The sequence below is a fragment of the Dunckerocampus dactyliophorus genome, chromosome 3, assembly GCF_027744805.1.
Source record: "Dunckerocampus dactyliophorus isolate RoL2022-P2 chromosome 3, RoL_Ddac_1.1, whole genome shotgun sequence".
Lineage (NCBI taxonomy): Eukaryota > Metazoa > Chordata > Actinopteri > Syngnathiformes > Syngnathidae > Dunckerocampus > Dunckerocampus dactyliophorus.
The window spans coordinates 10071202-10093729 of NC_072821.1; the positions used below are offsets into that span (position 1 = coordinate 10071202).

Below are 22528 nucleotides of genomic sequence, written 5' to 3' on the forward strand. Positions count from 1 at the left end.
AAAGTTTGTGAAAAATTGGTCCAATATTTAGGCTGGTGAAGTGATTAATCTATGCTCTTGTTCGCTTCTCCCGCTAGACTCAGGAAACTCTTTTGGTTCTTTGTGGGGGTAGGGGAATGGTGAGGAGTGAGAGACTGATGCAATGATTGGCTCTATTGTGTGGTCCCTTTCTCGAGTGCAGTGGCGTCACATATCACTTTAGGAAGTGTGGCAATTTTCCGGGTTGCTGTTATTACACTCCTAAAATAAGCCTCAAATTTGCCAGGATTGCCAGATTGGTCTTAAAATGGACTAGAGTTATTTACTAATATGACTTGTCTACCTTACAATATTGGATTAAAACGGATTGGGGCACACCTAAGCAAACATCTCGGCTAAAATCAAGTTTCTGGCAGTTTTGTACACAAAAACCTGAAACGTTATCCTACCACACAGGAAGTAAACTACTACTTTAGTCTCACCAATGCATTTTTTTTTTTTAATCGGTGAGAGTTCTTCTTATACATACAATATGTCACGTACTGCATAATCATGCATAATTTTATTTTACTACGTGTGCAAGCAACCAACCAAACAGCAGCAACAAAAGTCCTAAAATAAAAATGCTATATTTTGGAGAATTATTCATATCATTCTCATTTATAGAATTTTGAAATTCTATATATTCATAAAATGCTTAAGTGTGTATTTTCTACATTTGCTTTTAACTGTTTTTTAATATTTTTTCATTAAACATTTTATGAGTGCCGGGCTTTGAAAAGGTTTGAAAACACCACTGTTCTGAATAAACATTGTTTATTAATCAAGTGAGCATTAGTTACGCATTTGCAAATTCAGCTGAAGGAAGTCACCATTTTCTCACTGTTCTCTGTCCGCTTGACTTGTTGTGGATCTGAATGCTCATGACACAAATCCTCCTCCAACAGTCCAGCTGTGCGAACGATCTTCGAAGAAAAATCGAATACAAGTTCTGCTCTTCAGGAGTTCCCGAGCACATCTTTTCATGAACAATGTAATGAAATTGGCTGCAAGAAAGCTCCTCTTGGGGGCCATAAGAACACAGCACCAGGAGTTGTTATCACAGCTTATTTGGCAGTGATTTATTTAGTGAGAATCCATTATGGCTTATCTTTATGAGACGGCATCAGTGGCGAAGATGGCTCGCTGGTGCAGAGCAGTAGGCAGTAGTGCTGTATTGTACTGGACACAACATATCAAGACTCCACCGGTGTCCATATGCGGCAAACGTGAGTCATCGTAGTTCTGCTATACATTACTTGCCCCTGTGAGCTACAGTACTAACATTGCAGTCACATTTTACCAAACTACCATGCTCAAGTAGGTTGGTCTTCTTCCCCAGGAAGAAAACCAATCTGATCAACAGGTCCACGTATGTAGCTGACTGGCGGACGGATGGATTTTGCACAGTAGAGCACCTTTAATAGAGGACAAACTGCAATAGCAAGTACATTCATATTTTGGAGCATTAGTAAAAAAAAAAAAAAGAAAAATTAATGTTTGTTTTTTACGCTATTGTTTGCATGTGTTTAATGTTACACTCGATAATGTCGATCAAGGAGCTTATTCATTATTTTTCCTCCACCGTATGGCTGTTTCTGTTCTGTAGGTTGATGTGATGCTATTCATGTTTCTTTCCAACTGTGACCTACCTAAGTTTGTCCCAAGGAAGTGAATTTTGGTTGTAGATTCTCCTTTTGGCTAAAGTTGAAGTTAAAGAACAAAACACACCGGGCTTCACAAAGTTAATGTTATCCGCTTCATTGCCGTATCGCACACCAATGTGCACTCACACATGCACACACACACAGCGGTGCCAACAGCTTTGTTACAGAAAATTGACGGCATAAACACAGAAAACCGTATGCACTCAACAAACATAACACATGTTTCGACATGGCTGGTAATGTTTCTAAATGTCAGGCACACAAGGCCATGTTTGTCTCATTTATCTCTCTTAGTATGCGTGTGTAGGGCAGGGGTGCTCACACTTTTTCAGCCTGCGAAATCTTCAAAATGACAAAGTCCCAAAGATGTACCTCCTAGTATAAACATAGAGAATATATATATTTTTAATATATTTAGTATATATTGATTTATTTAGTATAAGTTCATTTGCCAAACAATAACCTGCTACCCAAAAATGTAATACAGAGAAATATGACCCTAGGGTTAACTTAAAACGACTTATACGCGAGAACAACGCTATAAACCTTCAGTATGTCATTGTGTGGAATAAAAATATGGAACAGATTGAGTAACAAACCCAAACAATGTACTATAATGAGCGATTTCAACAAACAGGTGATGTTTACAAAGTACAAGGAAGACGAGTTCTGAGCCACTGGTTACATACTGTACTGTACAATGCTATGTCTAACCACTCTTGCATTTACGACTAACTCTTCATTTCTTAGGACTTATATGACATTGTCTGTACTCACGCAACATCTAACAATATTTCTGTCAACTATTAACCTTTTCATCACTTACTATCATATATATATATATATATTGTTATTTATTATGACTATTATATACTTTATCAACAGTGATTATAAACCTCCACGCCTATTGTAACACATTGTTATACAGCCTTATCATTTTCTTATGGATCTCAAAACTGGCAAAGAGTACATTTGGAATCTTGTAAGGGAACATATGTATTATACTATAAATGATTCTATAAATTATACTATACAATTATATACGATATTATTATACTATAAATGTATTAGCAATTGATGTGAAACAGAGAAAGAGTAGGATTAACTAAGCTTTGCTTTTCTTACTCCTTTTTGGACATGTGAAATTTTGTAAAATGTGATGTATTCCAATGTAACTTGTATGCAAGTTCAAAATAAATTAAACCATTACCATTACCTATACATATATATATATATAAATTTAGGACATTGTTCATGTATATCAGGAGTGCACACACTTTTTCAGGATGCAAGTTAGAAGTCAAAATGATCTACCTATAAAACAGGAAAACATATAACATATATACTGTAGCTAACAAGTAAACTTTGACACTACTATACTAAACTAATGCACAGTATTTCACATTCACAGTTTTCCTTCAGGAAACACAGTTATAGCAACACACACGGGCATGGCTCTTATTTATTTCTTAAATGGCTTATTTACTCTTAATATGTCTACCATAGTGGGTAAGACAAGTGTAAAGGTGACTACAGGGCTGTTAGTTAATGTCCAGAGGGCTTTAATAATGTTATAACCCCTATTTAGGAGGTTGTAAACAGGTTTTCTATGCTCTGTGAAAATGTTCCATTTATAAATAAGGAATTCTACTTCAATTCACTTATCACCAATTCACCATTTAACCGTGATAAATGAGGAATTACTGTATCGGATATTGGTAAAAGCCAATATCAAGCATCTCTGCAAAAAACACATCTTTTCATTCAAGGGGAAGTCACATTAAGATGTTAGATGAAGAGCTACAGGTGTGGGCAGACTTTGTCATGCCAAGCATCAAATTAGATCTTGATTGCACACAATGTGATGGGGAGATGAAAAAAGGTCCAATTTTTGCAGTTTGTAGAATTCTGCTCAAATGAAACCGGTCCTGCTGTTACAATTCGATACTACAGATGTCCTCAAACCCACTAAAGCCGAAACATGCCTTTCTTGGATTTGTGTGTCCCAGGAGAGACGTTACCACTGGCTACTTCCAATCAGATCATGCTGCGCTTCAACGCCAAGAGTGGTCAATCAGCTAAGGGCTTTCACTTTGTCTACCAAGGTACCAAAGTCTTTTCTCTCAGTGGGTTTCATTCACCATATTCACACACACACACACACTCACACACATATATACATACACATGTTTGATCTATAATACTAATCCACTACATTATTTCTTCACTGATTTGCTGGAAAAAGTTACACAGCTCCTATAGTGAAGCGTGTAGTGTCCGTTGGGATCTGTTTAATTCAGCAAGTTTGCTTCCTTGCTCTATGACGGGCTACATTTTACAACTTGTGGGATTTAGGAAAACACAATTACAACCATGCTATCACTCAAAATGGTGGAGTGCTACGGCGTGTTGCCTGTTAATTTTACTTTCCTACGAACAAGCATGAGAGTATGAAAAAATAATACTATTAGGATAACACATTTAAAATCAATCTATTTCTATTTTACAATTAAGCACATTTAAAAAAGTAAACAATTGATGAGGGTCATTAAATTCAACGATTTGTTCCTTCCTCACATGCTGCTGTTGTTACCGAAGCTGTGCCTCGGACCAGTGACAGTCAGTGTAGCTCGGTGCCAGAGCCTCGTTACGGCAGGCGAATCGGGTCAGAGTTCTCGGCCGGATCGGTGGTCCGGTTCGAGTGCAGTCCAGGATATCTGTTAAAGGGACCAAGCGCAATCTGGTGCCGGGCTGTACCGGGAGCTCTGGCACAGTGGAATGCAACAACGCCAAGCTGTATCGGTAAGGATGACGATGTGATATACATGAGAGTTGGAACACCTGTTTTATGAATGAGAATCCATCGAAGACAAAACAAAAAATATTCCTCTCCTGCTCAGTTTTGATGAACACTGTCAGGTATTACTTGAACAATGTGATTATTATTGTGGTTACAGTTTCCAGGAGGGATGCTCCGATCAGGGTTTTATACTACCGATTCCGATACCGACCATCCATGAGTGAAATCGGCTGACACAGATACCGATCACATGGATTAATGATAAATTCTTCATTTTATTTATGAGTGCTATTGGCCAGGGTGCCATATAAGGGGGAAAAGACAGGACAATTCTAAGGTTCCCTGACTGCCAGGGGACCCAACAAATATGTAATTACGAATGAAATTAGTAATTACATGTGGACGAGCGCTGTCCACCATTTTCTCCTCGTTAGCTGCCGTTTGACAGATGGTCACACAGTGTGCCTGAAAAACTCGTCATACTCCGTCAAGTGTCGGTTCTTCAAATGCCGCATGAAATTAAACATTTTTAACGTTCTACGCCCGAGAGATATTTTTTATGGTATGTGTTGGCAGGTAAGTTCCACACGGCAGACATGTTTGTTTTTGTTTTAGCACACCTGCGCATTGTGAAGGAAAGTGGGAGGACGACGCTACCCAAGACGTTAGGGCAAGACGCTACACTGCACACAGGGATCCCTACAGGCTGCAATAGTGCAAGCCACAGGTGATCGGCTTTGTGGTCACCGTTGAAAGGCATTTATCTGCATATGCCGATCACTTGCTTTTTCACGGAAATTGATCGATAGTGATTGATGGCCGATCGATCGGAGCATCTCTACTTTCTAGTGGTGTAGTGCACTGCGTCATACTGAGCTGTTTATGATACAGTATGGTCCTTTTTTATTTTTACCCTCAGTATGATGCAGTACAGTACCATTATAATAAATACTGTCAATGTAGTCTCAAGGCTTAATTTTGAAGCAGCTCTCATATTGCACAGTTTATAAGTAAGCATCATTCTAATGCTCAAATGATTACATAAAAATATATCACTGGATGAATTATTTCCTCCTCAAACAGTTTCAGCTGTCATTTCAGTTTTATCAAATCAGGCCGCTTTGTCTCCTTCATACTGTAATTTATAGGTTGATGTCATTTACTAACATCCTGTCATTTCTCCAAGTCATTTGGTTATTAAAACGTATTGCGAAATCTGTAATTTGTGCTTTCCATTCAGTTCCCTGCAGCGGCAATTTGACCGAACGTCGCGGCACCATCTTGTCTCCTGGCTATCCGGAGCCATACCCAAACAGTCTCAACTGTCTGTGGAGAATCCATGTCAGCGAAGGGGCTGGGATACAGGTGATGCTGCCTCATTTATTGTGTTGTATTGCATTAACTAAATATATCTTGTATTGGCCTGAATTTTCTCGTTAGATTGCAACTTTTTCCTCATAATATTTTGACTTTATTCTTGGACACCCTTGCTCTAGACCCAGAATTAGGGTTAGCCATCATTTAAATATGAATGATTCTGATTCCGATTTCTCATTTCAATAGCGGTTCCTAGCAATTCTTGATTCCGATTCTTTTAAAGGTCATAAAAGTTTGCATGGTTCAAATGAGGGGGCTAACCACAGTTCTTTTTCGATGAAATATCAGAACTTAATATCCAAAGTTTTTAATATTATTTTTTTTATTAACTTTACTATTAATTTCTTGCGTGGCTATTTTCAACCACTATGTAAATATCAAACCATTGACCATAAATGTTATGAAGTCTTCTTTCCACAGGAGTACATTTTCACAAAACATCTTTATTTTTGAAAACCTTGTGGAAAAACAATTACACATATCCTGTGGTTTGTATGCTAGAGAGTGTCTGATGCTGCAGACACTTACTGTAAGCATGTTACTCTGCTCCTACTAACGTGCAGAATATCAAACAAACAAACCTGTAAAATATTTGCCTATGAAAACGTACATGGGCTAATGTTAGCTTGATATTTCAGTTGACCATTGCATTAGCAGTAGTGTAATTTCTTGCTGCCTCAGTGTTTGTAAAAGGCGGTTGTATTTCAATGTTTTACTTACCATCTTATCTATTCAGATTTAGACAGACACTTTGGAATGGATTAATCAGAACAAACGAGGTACCACTGCATTATATTTTCCACTGCACTGTCTCGCCATTGCTGTACTCGGATAACATCATCGCAATTTGGAGCGGTCTGTTTTCCACTTCCAAAATTGTCCTGCTTCAGTTGAACACATCTGTTGAAGCGAGACACCGAAACAACAACAATGGAAGTGAACAAGTGTCTCATGCACTTGCTTCTCGTGGCTATGTGGCTGTTGGCCAAGGTAAAAACACTCATTTTATTCAAGAGGAGACTAAAGGCAGCTACAGCAAAGTGGAGACTGAGGAGTAATACTGCAGCGTCCAGCGTTAAGGCACCGAAGAGGGCAGGGCGAACATAAATGACAGATCTGTGTCTAGAAGTACATGGACATAACGGAGTACCAGGTCGTCTCAGGAAACAGAAAGGAATAAACTATCTGGCATTGTTACACATCTACAAACTAAAATAAGAGTCTTAAACAGGAAATGACAATGGAAATAAAGGGAAACAAAACTAGAAGTCTGAGTGCTAAATAAAATGAATCCAAGTAGAAAAATCATAAGAAGAAGAAGAATATGTTTATTTAATGCATAGAAGCATTAGTGGGGATGCTTGTCTCTTAGCATTTACACAACTCTGGGAACCCTTTACACAAAATATATATTTTTGTATTATTTTCTGTTTAGATCCAAGTGATGACATTTGCCACAGAGCACAACTGGGATTCTCTGGAGATCTACGATGGAGGAGACATGACGGCTCCTAAATTAGGGTCATTTTCTGGTATGCCAATATGCTCACTCACACATACACAGGCATCTAGCGGTCTATGATGGATGGGATATGACAGCTCCTAAACTATTGCTGCACACACACACGCACACACACACACGGCAAAGATCTATGATGAATTAGCTATGACAGTTATTAAACTATGAGCACACACATGCACACTCATAGCACTACACACCAGAGATCTATAACAGATGAGTTGTAATACCAAGAAATCTGATATTATCTTGAATGTCCTTTTGATGCGTTTAGAAGTCTTCCTCTGTGAACGCTGCAAGGCGGAGGAGAAAAGAAAGAACAGCTTCACTTACATTTTGAGTGAAGGCTGGAAGGAGGCAGAGAGAACGGGGAGGGATAAAGAATGATCTAACCTTTACAATTTCCCGGCGGAGCTCCCCCTGTGACCTGCCCCAAGCACATACCTGTCACAAACCTATCACACATGAAACATGCCGCCCATAGGGCAGCGCACACACACACAGATACACAAAAGCACACAAATGACTGTGCCCTTCTTCACAAGGCACACTGGGGAGCTGCCCACTTTAACCATAGTGCTTGAGCGTTTGCCACTGAGCAGTGATGAGGGTTTCCTCATATAAGGACAAGAAGATGTTAGCTGTCTGTGGAGGTTCAGGGGTCACTGATCTTCTATTCCCTATCATACCCCAGGTGGTCATCTCTGGTCAATCATCACTTTTTAATGTTATTCTAAAGTCCCCAGCCGCAATATTAGACGTATCTTCATAATTAAATGAGAATCAATACAATATATGTATACAGTGGTGTAGAATTGTTCCGCATACTGCATGATGGTGAGAGCTGTTTCTATTATTCTAATATAGCTTTCATGTAGCGAAATGAATTACCGAATTAATTCTGGTGTATAAGCCACTACTTTTTTTCTTAAACTTTAAAATCCCGCTGCTTATACAGCGGTGCGGCAAATCTCTGGCTAATTTCTAATCTCGTGACATGTCCTTTACTTCAGAACTTCTACAAATTGTTTAAATACAGTGCCGCTTGTGAGTCAGTGAGGAAACGGTAGCTCTTTCTTTGGCAGGAGCCAATCATGAGCTATCAGTGCGCTCACAACGAGGTTGCCAACCCACTGGAAATTGCAGGAGGTCATTACATATAACAACATAACATTCTGACTCATGGTGTTATCTTACTGAGAACAACACAAAATTAATAACACAGCAACTTAACACTCCAAAGTATAGCTCAGAATTATACAAACATTTACCAAAATGAAAAAAGACTGACATTTTAAAGTTGGGGGACTGCAATGACGTCAGCCTCCCTCTGGGCTCTGTGCTTCGGGCTCCTCTGGCTCCCTCTGGTGGACAGAGGAAACATTGCAGCGCCATCCATCTATGTTGCTTGTTCTTCAATTAACTGCTCTTCTGGCAGTAATTCATTATTGGTAGATGGTAAAATAGCTGCCGTTTGTTATTTTAAACTCATTGGTATATGTAATGTATACTTCACAGGTATCATTTGAGTGTCAAGTTGCTGTGTGTTGAGTTTAATGTTGTTTGTAAGATCAAACCGTGAGTCAGACTGTTATACTGAGTATTGACCTCCTGCCATTTCCAATGGGTTGGCAAGCTTGTATTTTTTTCATAGCTCATGATTGGCTCCTGTCAAATAAAGAGCTGCCTGGTCCTCACAAATTCGTGCACGCCACAATATGTCATTTTATGATGTGGACACGTGCGACTTATACGACAGTGCAGCTTATTTGTGAACAAATCTGGTTTCTCCTCTAAATTTAGTGGGTGCGGCTTATACACCGGTGAGGCTTATACACCGGAATTTACGGTAAGTCAAGTAAAGCACTAAGCATGATGCAGGGATTATACAGCATCATAGCCCATACTACTAAAACTCCCACCACCACCAATAACAATAGAACAATAAGATGAATACTTGTATTGCTATTAATGAACAATTTTTATTTCAATGTCATTACAGTAATTAGTAATTTGAATTAATACCATCAATCAAAACATTGTGTTTGTCAAGGAACAATTTTTGATACAGCTCTGGTATTAGAATATGTTCAATTGTGCAAGGGCATGTTGCTGTTCATGTAATGCCATAGTTAGTCCTGTGTTCAATAATTGATCTTTATTATTATCTTTTCATTTTATCTTTATTATCTTTTCCAGGAACTACAGCTCCCGCCCTCCTTAACTCCACGTCCAATCAGCTTCTCTTGCACTTTCAGAGTGACATTAGTGTTGTTGCTGCAGGTTTTCACCTTGAGTATAAAAGTAAGTTAAAGCTTTCTACATTCAGTGCTATCCATGAATGAGAACAATAGGTACACATGCTTGAAAAGAGTGACCCTTTTTTTCCCGAATGGGTTAATGCACCCACAGACCTATGACACACACACACACACACACACACACACACACAGAGAGAGAGCAAAACCTTCAACATCAAATAACAAGTCAGTGACCTGAACTGGTACACACACATGCCTAAAGGTACACAGACAAACTATGTAGATGCATGACACAGATTCTCACTATGCATGTTCAGGTGTCATAATGCACAAATGAAGAGGAGATGCTCATAGTGACATGCGTACACACACAGCATTTGAGCCTCAAATATTAACACACAATTACACACATACACCTGTCAGGTCGTGGCTGTGCTTTTTCAGGTCGTTGTAGTTCTTTCAGCTTAAAATCATTTCTAGATCAATGAACATGTCTCCTTTTGTCAGGATGTGTGAGAGGGTTTTTTTTTTTTTTTGCTGTCTGCATGTATTTGTGAGTCTATGATCCTAACCTGCACTCATTTGTCGCTCCATTGTATGTACTGCATTTTAGTTTTTATTTTGTAAAATAATAAGTAATTTGGCCGCACAGTCAGGAGATCTGGAAGATCTGTGTTCGAATCTCCATTGGGCAGCTGTGTGGAGTTTGCATGTTCTCCCCGTGCGTGTGTGGGTGTTCTCCAGGTACTCCGGTTTCCTCCCACATGTCCAAAAAAAAACATGCACGTTAGTTTTTTTTTGTCTGTATGTACCCTGCGATTGGGCACAGGGTGTACCCCACCTCTCGCCCAACAACAGCTGGGCTAGGCTGATTAAGCGGCATAGAAAATCAATAATGAATGAAATGAATGAATGAACCTGTAAATTGAACAACTGAATGTGAAATTTCCTGCACAAGCCTAAATGCAACTGTGTGATACCAGGAGCCACTGTTTCTCTGTAGACAGTTGCAAGTTCCACATATACAACTTTTTATTTCCATTTCTTTGTGTGACCATAGTACTCAATTTACTACTCAGTCCTACATTATAGATTGTTAATTATGCATTTTTCAAAGAACCAAACGAAGGAGTAACAGTAACAATAACAAATGATGGGGCACAACTAATATCCCCATCATTTCTAGCTGACTTAAGACTTTTTGTAGTAAATCTCGTCAGTTTTGAGTAAAATGCTGACACCGCCTGGCTGTTTTCGAGCGTCCATAGAGGGGATGCTTTGTCGTCCTGTCAGCATTTTAAATGGTATCACTGCTTATATCCCTCCATACCGAGACTGAGAAAGAGAGTGAGAGAGGTTGATGGTCAGCCAAATGGACTAGTTTCATTGATCAGTTGTCATGACAGCTTGCTGATGGTCTGCCTAATAATACACTGACTGTGGCGTGTGTGTTCATGTCAGCTCTCTCACTTGTGCTCCATCATACAGAACTTTCCTCCAGCTCATTCTTCCTTGCATGCCGGCTTGTGTGCTCCCAAATGTCATCATACATACTCAAGGCCTTTGTGTGTGCATGTTTGTGTGCATACATGCATGCATGCGTACGTGTGTGTGTGTGTGTGTATGTGTGTGTGTGTGTGTGTCAGCTCAGCGGGATCACATTGTTTTGCTGGTAGGCAGGTAGATGATGAACAAACAAGACCAGTCATACACACACACACACACGCACACACACACACAGACACACACACACACAAGCATTCACTTCTCTTTACCTTTCCTTCGTTTATCCGTCTGCCACCCCTGTGTTGCCATGGTAACCACTCACTCCAGGGCAGTCTCCTGCGGAAGTTTGGGATTGAACCACACAATTGAACAACACACACACACACACACACACACACACACACACACACACACAAACAAACTCACACCTTTTTTCTGGTGCTATTTGATAAAGGCTTGCCGCTGTCAAACTTATTAAGAATGTATTAGACCTTTATTTTGTTGGGAATACTGTGTCATGTCCACAGTCATTATGCCGGCTTTACTTGATTTTTATCCTAAAAGCAATTTTAAGAAATGCTTTAATCTTACGTGAATGACAGAGAGAAACTGTTCTGATTAAAAAGCAAACAAACTAACATGAGTGTCTAATAATTCATCTGTCACATGTATTTATCATCAAATTAAATGCAGTGTTATAATATACGTGTTGAAAAATGATTATTGAGAGAATCATTTATCATGGGGGATGCATATGAAATGGAAATGACACTCATGTTAAGACATGACCCACTTTTGGGTAAAAAAAAAAAACATTAAAAAACAGGACAGGTGGTGCAAGGGGCCAAGGACAGAGACACCTGGAAGACCTGGTACTCCATGGCAGCTCAGGCCTGGACCAGGCATGGCGCGTGAAAACCCCCCTTTTACGTAGCTGAAAGTAAACTACATACTAGAAACAGCTTTCAAAACCACAATAATAAACATCTTCTTAAATCAAGCGCTGACAGTCATAATCAAATGTGAGCAGTTTCTGCTTTGACTATCATTCAAAGTCAATGTAGTTATTTATAGCTTTGACATAAGTTTTATGATTCCATTATTGTCATGAGAATGTACATCAATGAAATTGTTTCACCTTAACTCTGTTGCAGCGGTTGGCTTGACTACTTGTCCAGAGCCGATGATCCCAGCAAACGGCATTAAAACAGGAGACAGGTACATGGTCAATGAGGTAGTGGCCTTCACCTGTGAGCCTGGGTATGACTTACAGGTAAGACTTACACTGATACCACCAGACACAACATGACTACTTGATATGCACCCATCCCAATTTAATGAAATATTTTCTTTACCCACTTTTGGACACTTCTAGGGTCACTCTCACATTTCCTGCATGCCTGGGACTGTGCGTCGATGGAACTACCCACCTCCTCTTTGCATCGGTAGCACACACACATATTTCTCTGTAGGCCAGTGTGATGAATGATACAGTAGTGTAAAAAAATGTGTACCGTAGGTGTAGAGAGAAGACGACATGCAAGCAATGAGCACAGTTAATATTTGATTGTGGTGATTCTAGGTTGTGCACAGTGACATACTATAAGATCTATATTTATCTAATTTCCTCCTACATCCCAAAAACATGCATGTTGGACTAATTGGTGACTCTAAATTGTCCATAGGTGTGAATATGAGAGTGAACGGATGTGCCCAGTGATTCACTGGTGACTAGCCAGGGTGTACCCCACATACGCGACTAAGTCAGCTGGGATAGGCTGCAACTCATCTGTGACCCTGAACAGGATGAAAATAATAGAAAATAATAATAAAAAGTAGAATTGATTGGATGTATATAGCGCTTTACACAGAGAATCCATTTTTTATTCACTCCACAGTCACATACTGGTGGTGGTAATTTACATCCGTAGTCACAGCTGCCCTTGGATAGGCGGCCGAAAAAGTTGTTGCCAATTCGCACCAAAGGCCTCTTCGACCACCACCAACATTTATTCTAAATACATGAAATCGGGAAATTGTCAAAAAAAAAAGGATTTACAATGGAACCTTGGTTAGTGTCATTAATTTGTTCCAGAAGGTCAGATTCTATCTGAAACTGATGTTAACCGAATCACGTTTTCCTATGTAAATCCAATTAATCCATTCCAGAAAGGCAAAAATATTAACACAAAACATGTTTCTATAGTTTTACATGCAGAAAACAAATCATAATGTATATAAATACATATAAATGATGAACAAAAGGTGTAAATGATCATTTAGGGTTTATTTTTTACCATTGAAGACGTGATTCTTGACGTGACTGAGAACAAGAAGGTGTTGGTGGTTGATCCCGCTGCCACATCATGTCAACCTGTGAACAGGTATTCAGTGAAGGTAAAAGTAACCTTAAATGTTAATTTATCTGTTCCATTGAGGAGAACGTCAACATCAAGCTAGCAGGATGGTTTAGAGGTGGAGCGGGAGGGGGTGCGAGCTGTGTCAAAAATAGACATTTTTATGGGCACATTAAAAAAAGTGGGGATCTAATGCAATATTGTTACATTTGGCATGTGTTGCTTGTTTTAACGCCACCCTTACTTTCTCTCATTTTGTCAGCGCGTTGTGGCAAGGTGCTGTCTGAGGTCACTGGGGTCATCTTGAGTCCGGGTTTCCCTGGCAACTACCCAGGCAACCTGGACTGCACCTGGCAAATCATCTTGCCAACAGGATATGGTAAGTATTTTGGGCTACAAAAGAATTCTTTAAGAGGATGTGACACTCAGTACATCTGTTTGCGTAGTTTTATTATAGTGCAAAATTGGCAGGAGTGTTGAGTGGTTTAATAAAAGCCTTATCGCGTGTCTAATTACAAGCAAGTGCGTGATGTGTGATGTTTTAAATTTGCATAGTGATAACATCTGGTTGTGTGCCTGGACTATGTGTGCAAGAAATGTATTCCCTCTTGGGTATGTGTTTCATAGTAATATTTTTCCAATGATAGTTATTAATAATATAATAATGATGTCAAGCTGAATTTGATATGACAGAAAATACTGTCAATATTCACTGCACAAAAGCTGTTTTTCTATTTTTTTAATTCTAGGAGCCCATATCCAGTTCCAGAACTTTTCATCTGAGGACAACCATGACTTTTTGGAAGTGCGGGCGGGACCCCAGCACAGCTCGGCTCTTATTGGACAGTTCACTGGGTCGCAGCTTCCACCCCCTCTGCTAAGTACCACTCACCAGACCATCATTCACTTCTACAGCGACCATTCAGAGAACAGACTGGGGTTCAAGCTCACTTATCAAGGTAATTTCAACTCTGATCACGCATCAGATTCATACAAATTGGGTTTTTATTTGTAAGTGGCTTCTAAACAAAATCTGACTTCTAATCTATTTGAACCATCTGTTTAGTTTCACTGTACTCTGGTTAGGGATCATCACCTCAATGATTTTGTCAACTTGTACGGATGGATTATCATCCAAATGCAGCTGCCAACTCCTACAAATGGAGAGTATGATGAATGATTTGAAGCTTTGATCAGTGCTTTTTTTAAAATGCTCATAGAACCTTATGGCTTTATTCTCATCATTAAAAGGGATAGATTGTTAACAAAGCTCCCCATGAGGGGTTGACATCTTGTCTAGCATGCTTTTTACTCTTAGCCCCAAGTGCCTCTTATCAAAGCCACAAAATAAAGCACTTTGGGCCCGCATGCCAGCATTACTATAGCCTGGCTGGCTGATGTACACACAAGCTCAGCCACTTTTACATGCATGAGATAACTGTGTCTGTTTTCCTCCTAGTTTGAAACAGTGAAATCACTCTAATTCATGTCAGTGCTCACTCCTGTGGTGTGCGCAGACAGTGCATGTCTCTATTAGCCATAGAGGTACCTTATTTAGTCAATATGAGCATCCCATACATACATACATACATACATCCATTTTCTTTGCCGCTTAGACTCACTAGGGTCGCGGGTATGCTGGAGCCTATCCCAAATGACGGGCGAGAGGCGGGGTGCATCCCATACAAGGATGTCAATTTGCTATGATTTTGTTTATCAATTGTCATCTGTTGCAGTTATTCCACGCCACTTTGTGCTTTTGAATTTTGCGGCTTCACTCTATCATGTTTTTTCAAAAAGATATCAGTTAATAAATCATGCTGTTTTATGGTTGAATACTGCCTATTATTCGTAAAAAAATATGAATATTGAAGCAAATTGTATGTATTGTTTGCCTAAATTAAGCATTTTCAAGCACAAAAATGGCCAAATGCAGTCAAATACAAATAGACAAATTCAAAGACTGTAGTGTACAGCTGCAGTATTTATGGATCTGACATAAATAGTCAATACTGGGACCAAAACTGTTCAACTTATATATTAATGATATATGTAAAGTGATGAAAGACCTAAAGCTAGTATTATTTGCAGATGATACTACTGCTTTTTGTTTTAGGGAAAGCACACAAGAGCTAACGAAAACAGTCACAGAGGAAATGACTACTGTATATTAAAAAGATGGTGTGATAAAAATAGATTATCCTTTACCCTAAGTCAAACTAAAGTAATGCTATTTGGTAATAGCAGAAAGGATACGAACGCGCAAATTCAAATCGACGGTGTGAATATTGAAAGGGTGAATAAAAATACATGATCATAATATCATAATAGATGGAAACATGAACTGGAAATCTCATATTAAAAATATACAACATAAGGTGGAGAGAAACACCTCAATATTGAATAAAGCAAAATGTGTTCTTGTTCCAAAATCACTCCATGCTCTTTACAGTTCTTTGGTATTACCATATCTAAATTATTGTGTGGCGATATGAGGTAATAACTATAAAAGTAATCTTAATCCGCTAAATGTACTGCAAAAAAGTTAGGATAATCAGTTAGGATAATCTGTATGTTAATTTGGATGTTGATAATAATTTGTATGTTAAGAGAACATACAAATCCTCTATTTCTAAAATCACAAATATTAAAATTTGCTGAGCTTGTAAATTTTCGAACAGCTAAAGTTATGCAAAAAGCAAACCCAAAAATGTCATACAGTACTTTTCAACAAGAGAGGAGAAATATGATCTCAGCGAAAAACTAAACTTCAAACACTTATATGCGACAACAACGCTATAAACCCACAGCATTTCAGCATGTGGAGTATGTGGAATAATGGAACGGATTGAGTGAGAAACTCAAACAAAGCAACAAGATGAGCTATTTCAAGAAACAATACAAAAACTTGATGTTTGCAAAATACAAGGAAGAAAGGTTTTGAACCACTGTGTTCAAAATGCTATGTCTAATCACAACAATACTCAATACTCTTCATTCTTGTAAGTTCGTAGTCAGTACTCACCTATTATTACAGCTAAGTTCAGTTACAGTATGTCTTTAAACTGATTATTATTTATTTACTATTATACTAATTATGTAATTATTATTTATTATGAGTGAAGAAAAATCCTGACAATTATATTACTACACTGTTACATTACCTTATAATTTTCCATTGTATCATTTTCCCATTTATCAACTGGTAACGGTGGACGGTAACTGGTGTATGAGGGGTAGGATTAAATAAGCCTTGCTTCTTCCTACTCCTTTTGGACACGTGGAATTGCGAATTTAGCAGTGTGATGTATTCCATTGTAACTTGTATGCACGTTCAAATAAAATGAAACCATTACCATGACCATTACCATTACCATTACCATTACCATGTAGTATTCCACACCGGTTACTAGTTTGGTGAGACACACAAGCACTAGACTTGATCGCCAGAACAACAGGCTTTTATTGCAGCTTTAAATGATCTCACAACAGGCACAATAATGCTTACTAAATTTCCCTAATAAAAACAAGAGCTGCTGTTGCGGCCATAACCCATGCCAAGCTAAAACTCAACTTTGAACCCCCTGCCCTTCACTCAGCTCCCTCAGGGAACATATTTATAACAACACACACAAGCCAGAGTCGTGTTTATGTCTTAAATGGCTTATTTAGTCTTACTATATCTACTACATTGGGTAATACGAGTGTAAAGGTGACTATGGGGGTGTTATTTCATGTCTAGAGGGCTCTAATAATGTTAAAAACTGTATCTATAAGGCCGTAAACATGTTTTCTATGCTCAAACTACGAAAATATTTGATTTGATCTTACTTTGCGGGAATTAACTTAGAATTATAATGCACTTGTATTAATTTTAGAAAATATTACGCAAAATGTGTTGTTTTTCACAGATGTATGTAATTCCAGAAATGTTGGAAAACCAGATTGCTATGCTATTCTTCAAGCTGCCAGTTAGTGGAGATTGAATCAACAGCCTTGTAGTGCACATGTTACCTGTGTCTACAAAAGATGTGATTAATTAAGATTAAGATTAATTAGTAGTCTAAAAATGACTTGATCAGTTAATTAATAAGTCGTCTTAAATGCCCTTCCCCTGTTTTAGTGGCTAGAGTGCTCACATGCACATCCTCAGTGGGTTAAGCATGTGGTACAAATATGGGCATCTAAAGCTAACAACACATTGGCATTTTCTATCACTATAGCTCTAAGGCACCTTGATTTTGTTGGTGTATATTTGTATGACTAAAGATGACAAATGCTGTTCATGGGACTTGAATCCATCCTAAAATAAACCAAGATTTTGCACAATCCATCCAGTTTAGCTCTTCTATTTGTGCCATCACTTGAATAGAATTTTAGATTTCCAGAGTGAACTTTTGAATGAACGTTTATGTATTTGCATAGGGCTACACGGTCCACAGGAACTAAGTCCTGTCATAGTGAAGTATCCTTTGAGACATCTCCCATCTGGATGCCTGTCACTTCAGCAAATACTAAGTGGCAGCACAAGTCTTCTAGTAGTATAGGCCAATGACGCTCTCTTTAAGCATAAGATGGGATTCAATGCATTTACGCTCCTGTCAATATATCCATCACATTGTTGGAGCAAACATCAAATCCCACTGTATGTGAGATCGTTTAAAATAGCATAGAGTATATGCATTTTATGACTTATTGTCTGTCTTTAGCTTATCAACTTCAGAACTGCCAGGATCCTTCTCCTTTCACCAATGGTGACATCATCAACAGTGACTACAGTGCTGGACAGTCAATAACATTCCAGTGTTACCTTGGATATGTTTTAATTGGACACCCAGTCCTGACATGCCTGCATGGAACAAACCGCAAGTGGAACCACCCTTTTCCACGCTGTGAGGGTAAGGAAAATAAATATGATGCATTGAAATAGTGTATCTGAGGTCTTCTTTTTACTTGAGGGTAGGGATGGGCTTTTCACTAAATTACCATGAATGACTGGGAGGCTTGCTATAAAACCAGCACTTTAATATGATTTTTTTCTGATTTATTTTACATTGCATACACTGTCTCTCTCTGTTACAATGAAACTACCATACAAATTCTGGACTGTTCATATTTTTGGATCAAACACTTATTTCCCCCACTGTATATACATAATACATACATTGTTTACTTTTACAGCTCCTTGTGGCTACAATGTGACGGCTGAAAATGGGACCATTTATTCACCCCAGTATCCCAATGAATACCCCAATTCCCAAGATTGTAGTTGGCTCATCACCGTTCCCCACGGACACGGAGTTTACATCAACTTCACCTTGTTGCAGACAGAGCCTGTCACTGATTACATCGCCGTCTGGTAAGCACGAACACACAGAAATATACAAATACAATACTGCACACTCCTTTTCAAAGCCGACCTTTATTGCTTGGACTGATTGCATCACTGACTGGTCAACAACCAGGTACTTGAGCAGTGCCTTTTCTCTGAACGTCAATGAGATGTCAAGGTTACTACATACAGTATGTGCTTTGAAACTCTCCATCTTATTCACTCACATACTGCATGCTCTTTATCATGTCCACGCTCACTGGACACTTCATTAGGTACACATGCACAGTCTCGTGATATACAATACAGGGGCTCTTCAAAGAATGCTACTTTAACAAACATAACTACAATCTTATTTAAAGGAAAACTGCACTGCCCATCATCCACAAACCTTATGTGAGACATGAACACATTCGCACTCTTTTCTGTGCGTTCTAAAAATATAAAAACAGATAAAAATAGGTAGCTCACCAATGCACGTAACGGGACACACATATTCCGCCTAGAAAGCCCGTTATTAAAATGCCTCCAAAAATGTTGTGTCATGTTACATGCATGCTGTTACCACGTAGCAACAGGCACATTCATAATAACACGTAATACTTACAGTATTTTGCCGTACTTTGGTCGTTTTCAGCATTCCCGGAACTTCCTTTCTGGGTACATTGATTTCACATAGCAACATAGAAAGGAACACGAACACCTTGCGTTGACTTTTCCACACTCAAAAACAAAAACATCGCAGCAGTGGTCACAGCACCAATATGTAGCATTACCTTTTGATAGTGGCCTGACGTGAGCACGGCATTGACGCGCTATAAGCGAATGTGTGGTGAAGCTAGTCGCTAGTAAAGTATTTCTTTGCGTGAGTAGTTCCAGAAAAGTAGTTCTTCGGCGTAACAATATTAATAACAATAATAATAACAATGTCGCTGTAGCTTGGTTAATATGCAGGTAACATTATATAAATGGTTTTTGGAGGTTTTTTTCAGAAGGCTTGTAAGCGGAAGAGTTGCACCCCATTACGTGCATTCTTAGATGTCTCTTTTTAGCTGTTTTTCTATCTTTGCAACGCACAGAAAAAAGAAAGATGTGTATTCAAGTCTCACGTAAGGATTGTGGATGATTTGCAAAACTTCCCAAAAAAGTGCAGTTTTCTTCTTCAGCTAACATTTTATCATTCGAACTTCTCAAGCGACAGTCCGAGTGGTGTCACAAGATCTCGCAAGATTAAAAACATGACAAGATTTCTCGTTCAGAAAAAAACTGCATCTTGGGCACTCGGTTTGGGACAATAATAAATTAATGAATTAATCACGCAATAAATGAAAATGAACTGACTAATTTTGCCGGCCTCACTATATTGCCATGTGCACGCGTATCTCTTTTCCTCGTCTCCCGCCTCTTAGTGATGTGCTGATCGATACTGAAACATCGATACTTTAAGCTTTCAGCTTGAGCGCTGAACACACATTCTGCAAGTTGCCACGTCAGAACCCAGAATTTCTGCGGTGGAATGGGCGCCATCTTGAGACAGCAGCAGCAGCAGAGAACCTCGGAAGGTCATTCTATATATGGGTATACCCCCCCCGACATCGAGCGGAAAAACTGCCATTCATCGCACTTGCACGCCCTAACAACATGAGAGTCAGTAATGACACCGTATGTGAGCAGCATATGTAAGTGCGATGACGTGGCAATCGCACGAGATCGTACATTGCAAGCACGCTGTAAGCATACACATCTCACTTACCATGCGCGTGATGTACGATGCACGCAACCGCTCACGGCCAAGCGTGGCGTACTTACACCTTGCGCATCGTGCAAGTGACGCGCTTCCTCCATGCTCTTGCCACTCCTTCCCCACGTTTTCAGACTGTGACTGCCATGACCGTGGCGTCCGGACTAAAAACACGCAAAGTGTGTTGTGACCATCATTTTATGGGGCTGCATGAATGCTGTTGACATTGGAGAGATGTGGTTCATTGAGGGGAAACATGAATTCCAACGAATTGAAGCAAAGCACGCTCCCCTCGGTCGCATGGCCGTTTTGAGTGTGTGTTTTCAGAGGACAGTACATCTATATTGTTTTCTGAGCTGTACACTGACTACTCTTCTTTTCATTTCAATAGTATTGTTGCTTGAGAAGATATAATATGAAATGGGGGGGGTGTACTCACTTCAGTGAGATACCCTCTACTGTATACTGAGAGACATTTGTGTTTAGCAAGTTTCTCAGTATGATGCAGTACAGCTCAATGCCAAAACCAAATGTTATGCCCTGTGAGTATATGAGGTTCATTGTACTAGTTGTTCTTTGGTGGATATGCAAGGCGCCCAAATCTATACCCTCTTAATATACACCCTGGTTTATGCACACCCTGGTTCTACTGTAGGTGTGTAATGGGATTTAATGTGGGGCTACGATTGTAATACAGGGAGTGCAAGAGCAATGCATTTACAATGGGACCACTGACCAATTTAATCTGACTCAGTGGAGCGGCCATAGCAGAGCCAGTGAGTCCAGAGAGGGCTCAGTAACCCTGCTAGTAATGATCAGATTCAGCGGGGAGTGGGGAATGTAATGAAAGGAGTGCAGGAGCTGGGTTCCCAAATCCAGTGGGACTTGGCTACATCTGACAAGTTTAGGTCACCTCAAGACAATATTCTCACTTATTAGTTGCACAGTGGCCCCCAGCACCTTTTTGTATTGGTGAATTTAGTTGCAATGAAACTGAAATTTAGTAGAATTGGCCTTGCCATTTAATTTTGGGGGCATCAGAGTCAAGCTGTAAAGAGAGCAGTTCAAATGCAGTGGCAAATTGAAGAGCACTTGCTTTCAATCTGGCCAACCTTCACAGTCTATTGGTACATATATGGAGAGACCTAATAACATGTGAGTGTGCAGTTGCAAATGGATTTCGGTGATGCATGAGCTTGAGGCACACTGTGCAGGGAACAAAATTATAAAATCAGACCACATAGTGCAAAATATATCCATATAATGAGACATTAGTGCAAACAAGATGGACGATCGCACAGCTCAATCTACCCACACCTCATTAGGACTATGTTTGGAAGCAAGTGGGGTTGACACAAAAGAGAAGTGAGCTTTTTATGAATCGGTGTGAAACCGTTTTCCTTCCAGGTCATTTAGATGCAGACAGGCTGATCTAAAGGTCTCATGTTCCTGTATGGCAGTCTTATTAAAGACTTTTTACTACTGTTGTACTACCAACACCAACAGGAGCATGCAAATTCCACATACATTTAGATGACATTGAAATAAGCTTTTACAGCATCTTTTGTCTATGTTGCCTATTTTTGCTACCCCTGGAATAAAATAAACATTATTAAGCTTGAGGTTGCATTTAATGATGCATTCAGAACACTACTGAAGGCTCCCGGTGGGACACAGGGAAGTCGTATGTTTGCAACTTTTAATGGTCCACCTCTCATGCTGTGTTGAGGCTTATACCAAAGGTCTGCTGGTGGAGCACTGAGATCGAGATAAAGCATGTGAGTTAGCATTTTGCTGTTGTGCTACAAAGCCATTGAGGCTTATTGAAGTTATACTGACTGATTACATTTAAGGTGAACGCTATAGTTATACCTGGGTGTTTATTTACCTAAACCACAAAACTCATTATAATTAATAACTTTTTTTTTTACTTGAATAAATGATTTACAG

At 39.2% G+C, this 22528-nt stretch overlaps 1 protein-coding gene across 4 annotated transcripts in view; it reads left to right on the forward strand.

The window, feature by feature from the left end:
- The window catches only part of LOC129178114 (CUB and sushi domain-containing protein 1-like), a 493613-nt gene that overhangs the window by 406157 nt on the left and 64928 nt on the right, over positions 1-22528 (forward strand). For all 4 annotated transcript variants that reach the window (XM_054769950.1, XM_054769952.1, XM_054769951.1 and 1 more), the window contains exons 35-45: positions 3695-3790; positions 4284-4487; positions 5726-5850; positions 7298-7394; positions 9581-9685; positions 12303-12421; positions 12524-12593; positions 13768-13884; positions 14255-14464; positions 18215-18403; positions 18687-18864. In XM_054769950.1, coding sequence (XP_054625925.1) covers positions 3695-3790; positions 4284-4487; positions 5726-5850; positions 7298-7394; positions 9581-9685; positions 12303-12421; positions 12524-12593; positions 13768-13884; positions 14255-14464; positions 18215-18403; positions 18687-18864 — 1510 coding nt within the window. The remainder of the gene's footprint in view (positions 1-3694; positions 3791-4283; positions 4488-5725; positions 5851-7297; positions 7395-9580; positions 9686-12302; positions 12422-12523; positions 12594-13767; positions 13885-14254; positions 14465-18214; positions 18404-18686; positions 18865-22528) is intronic.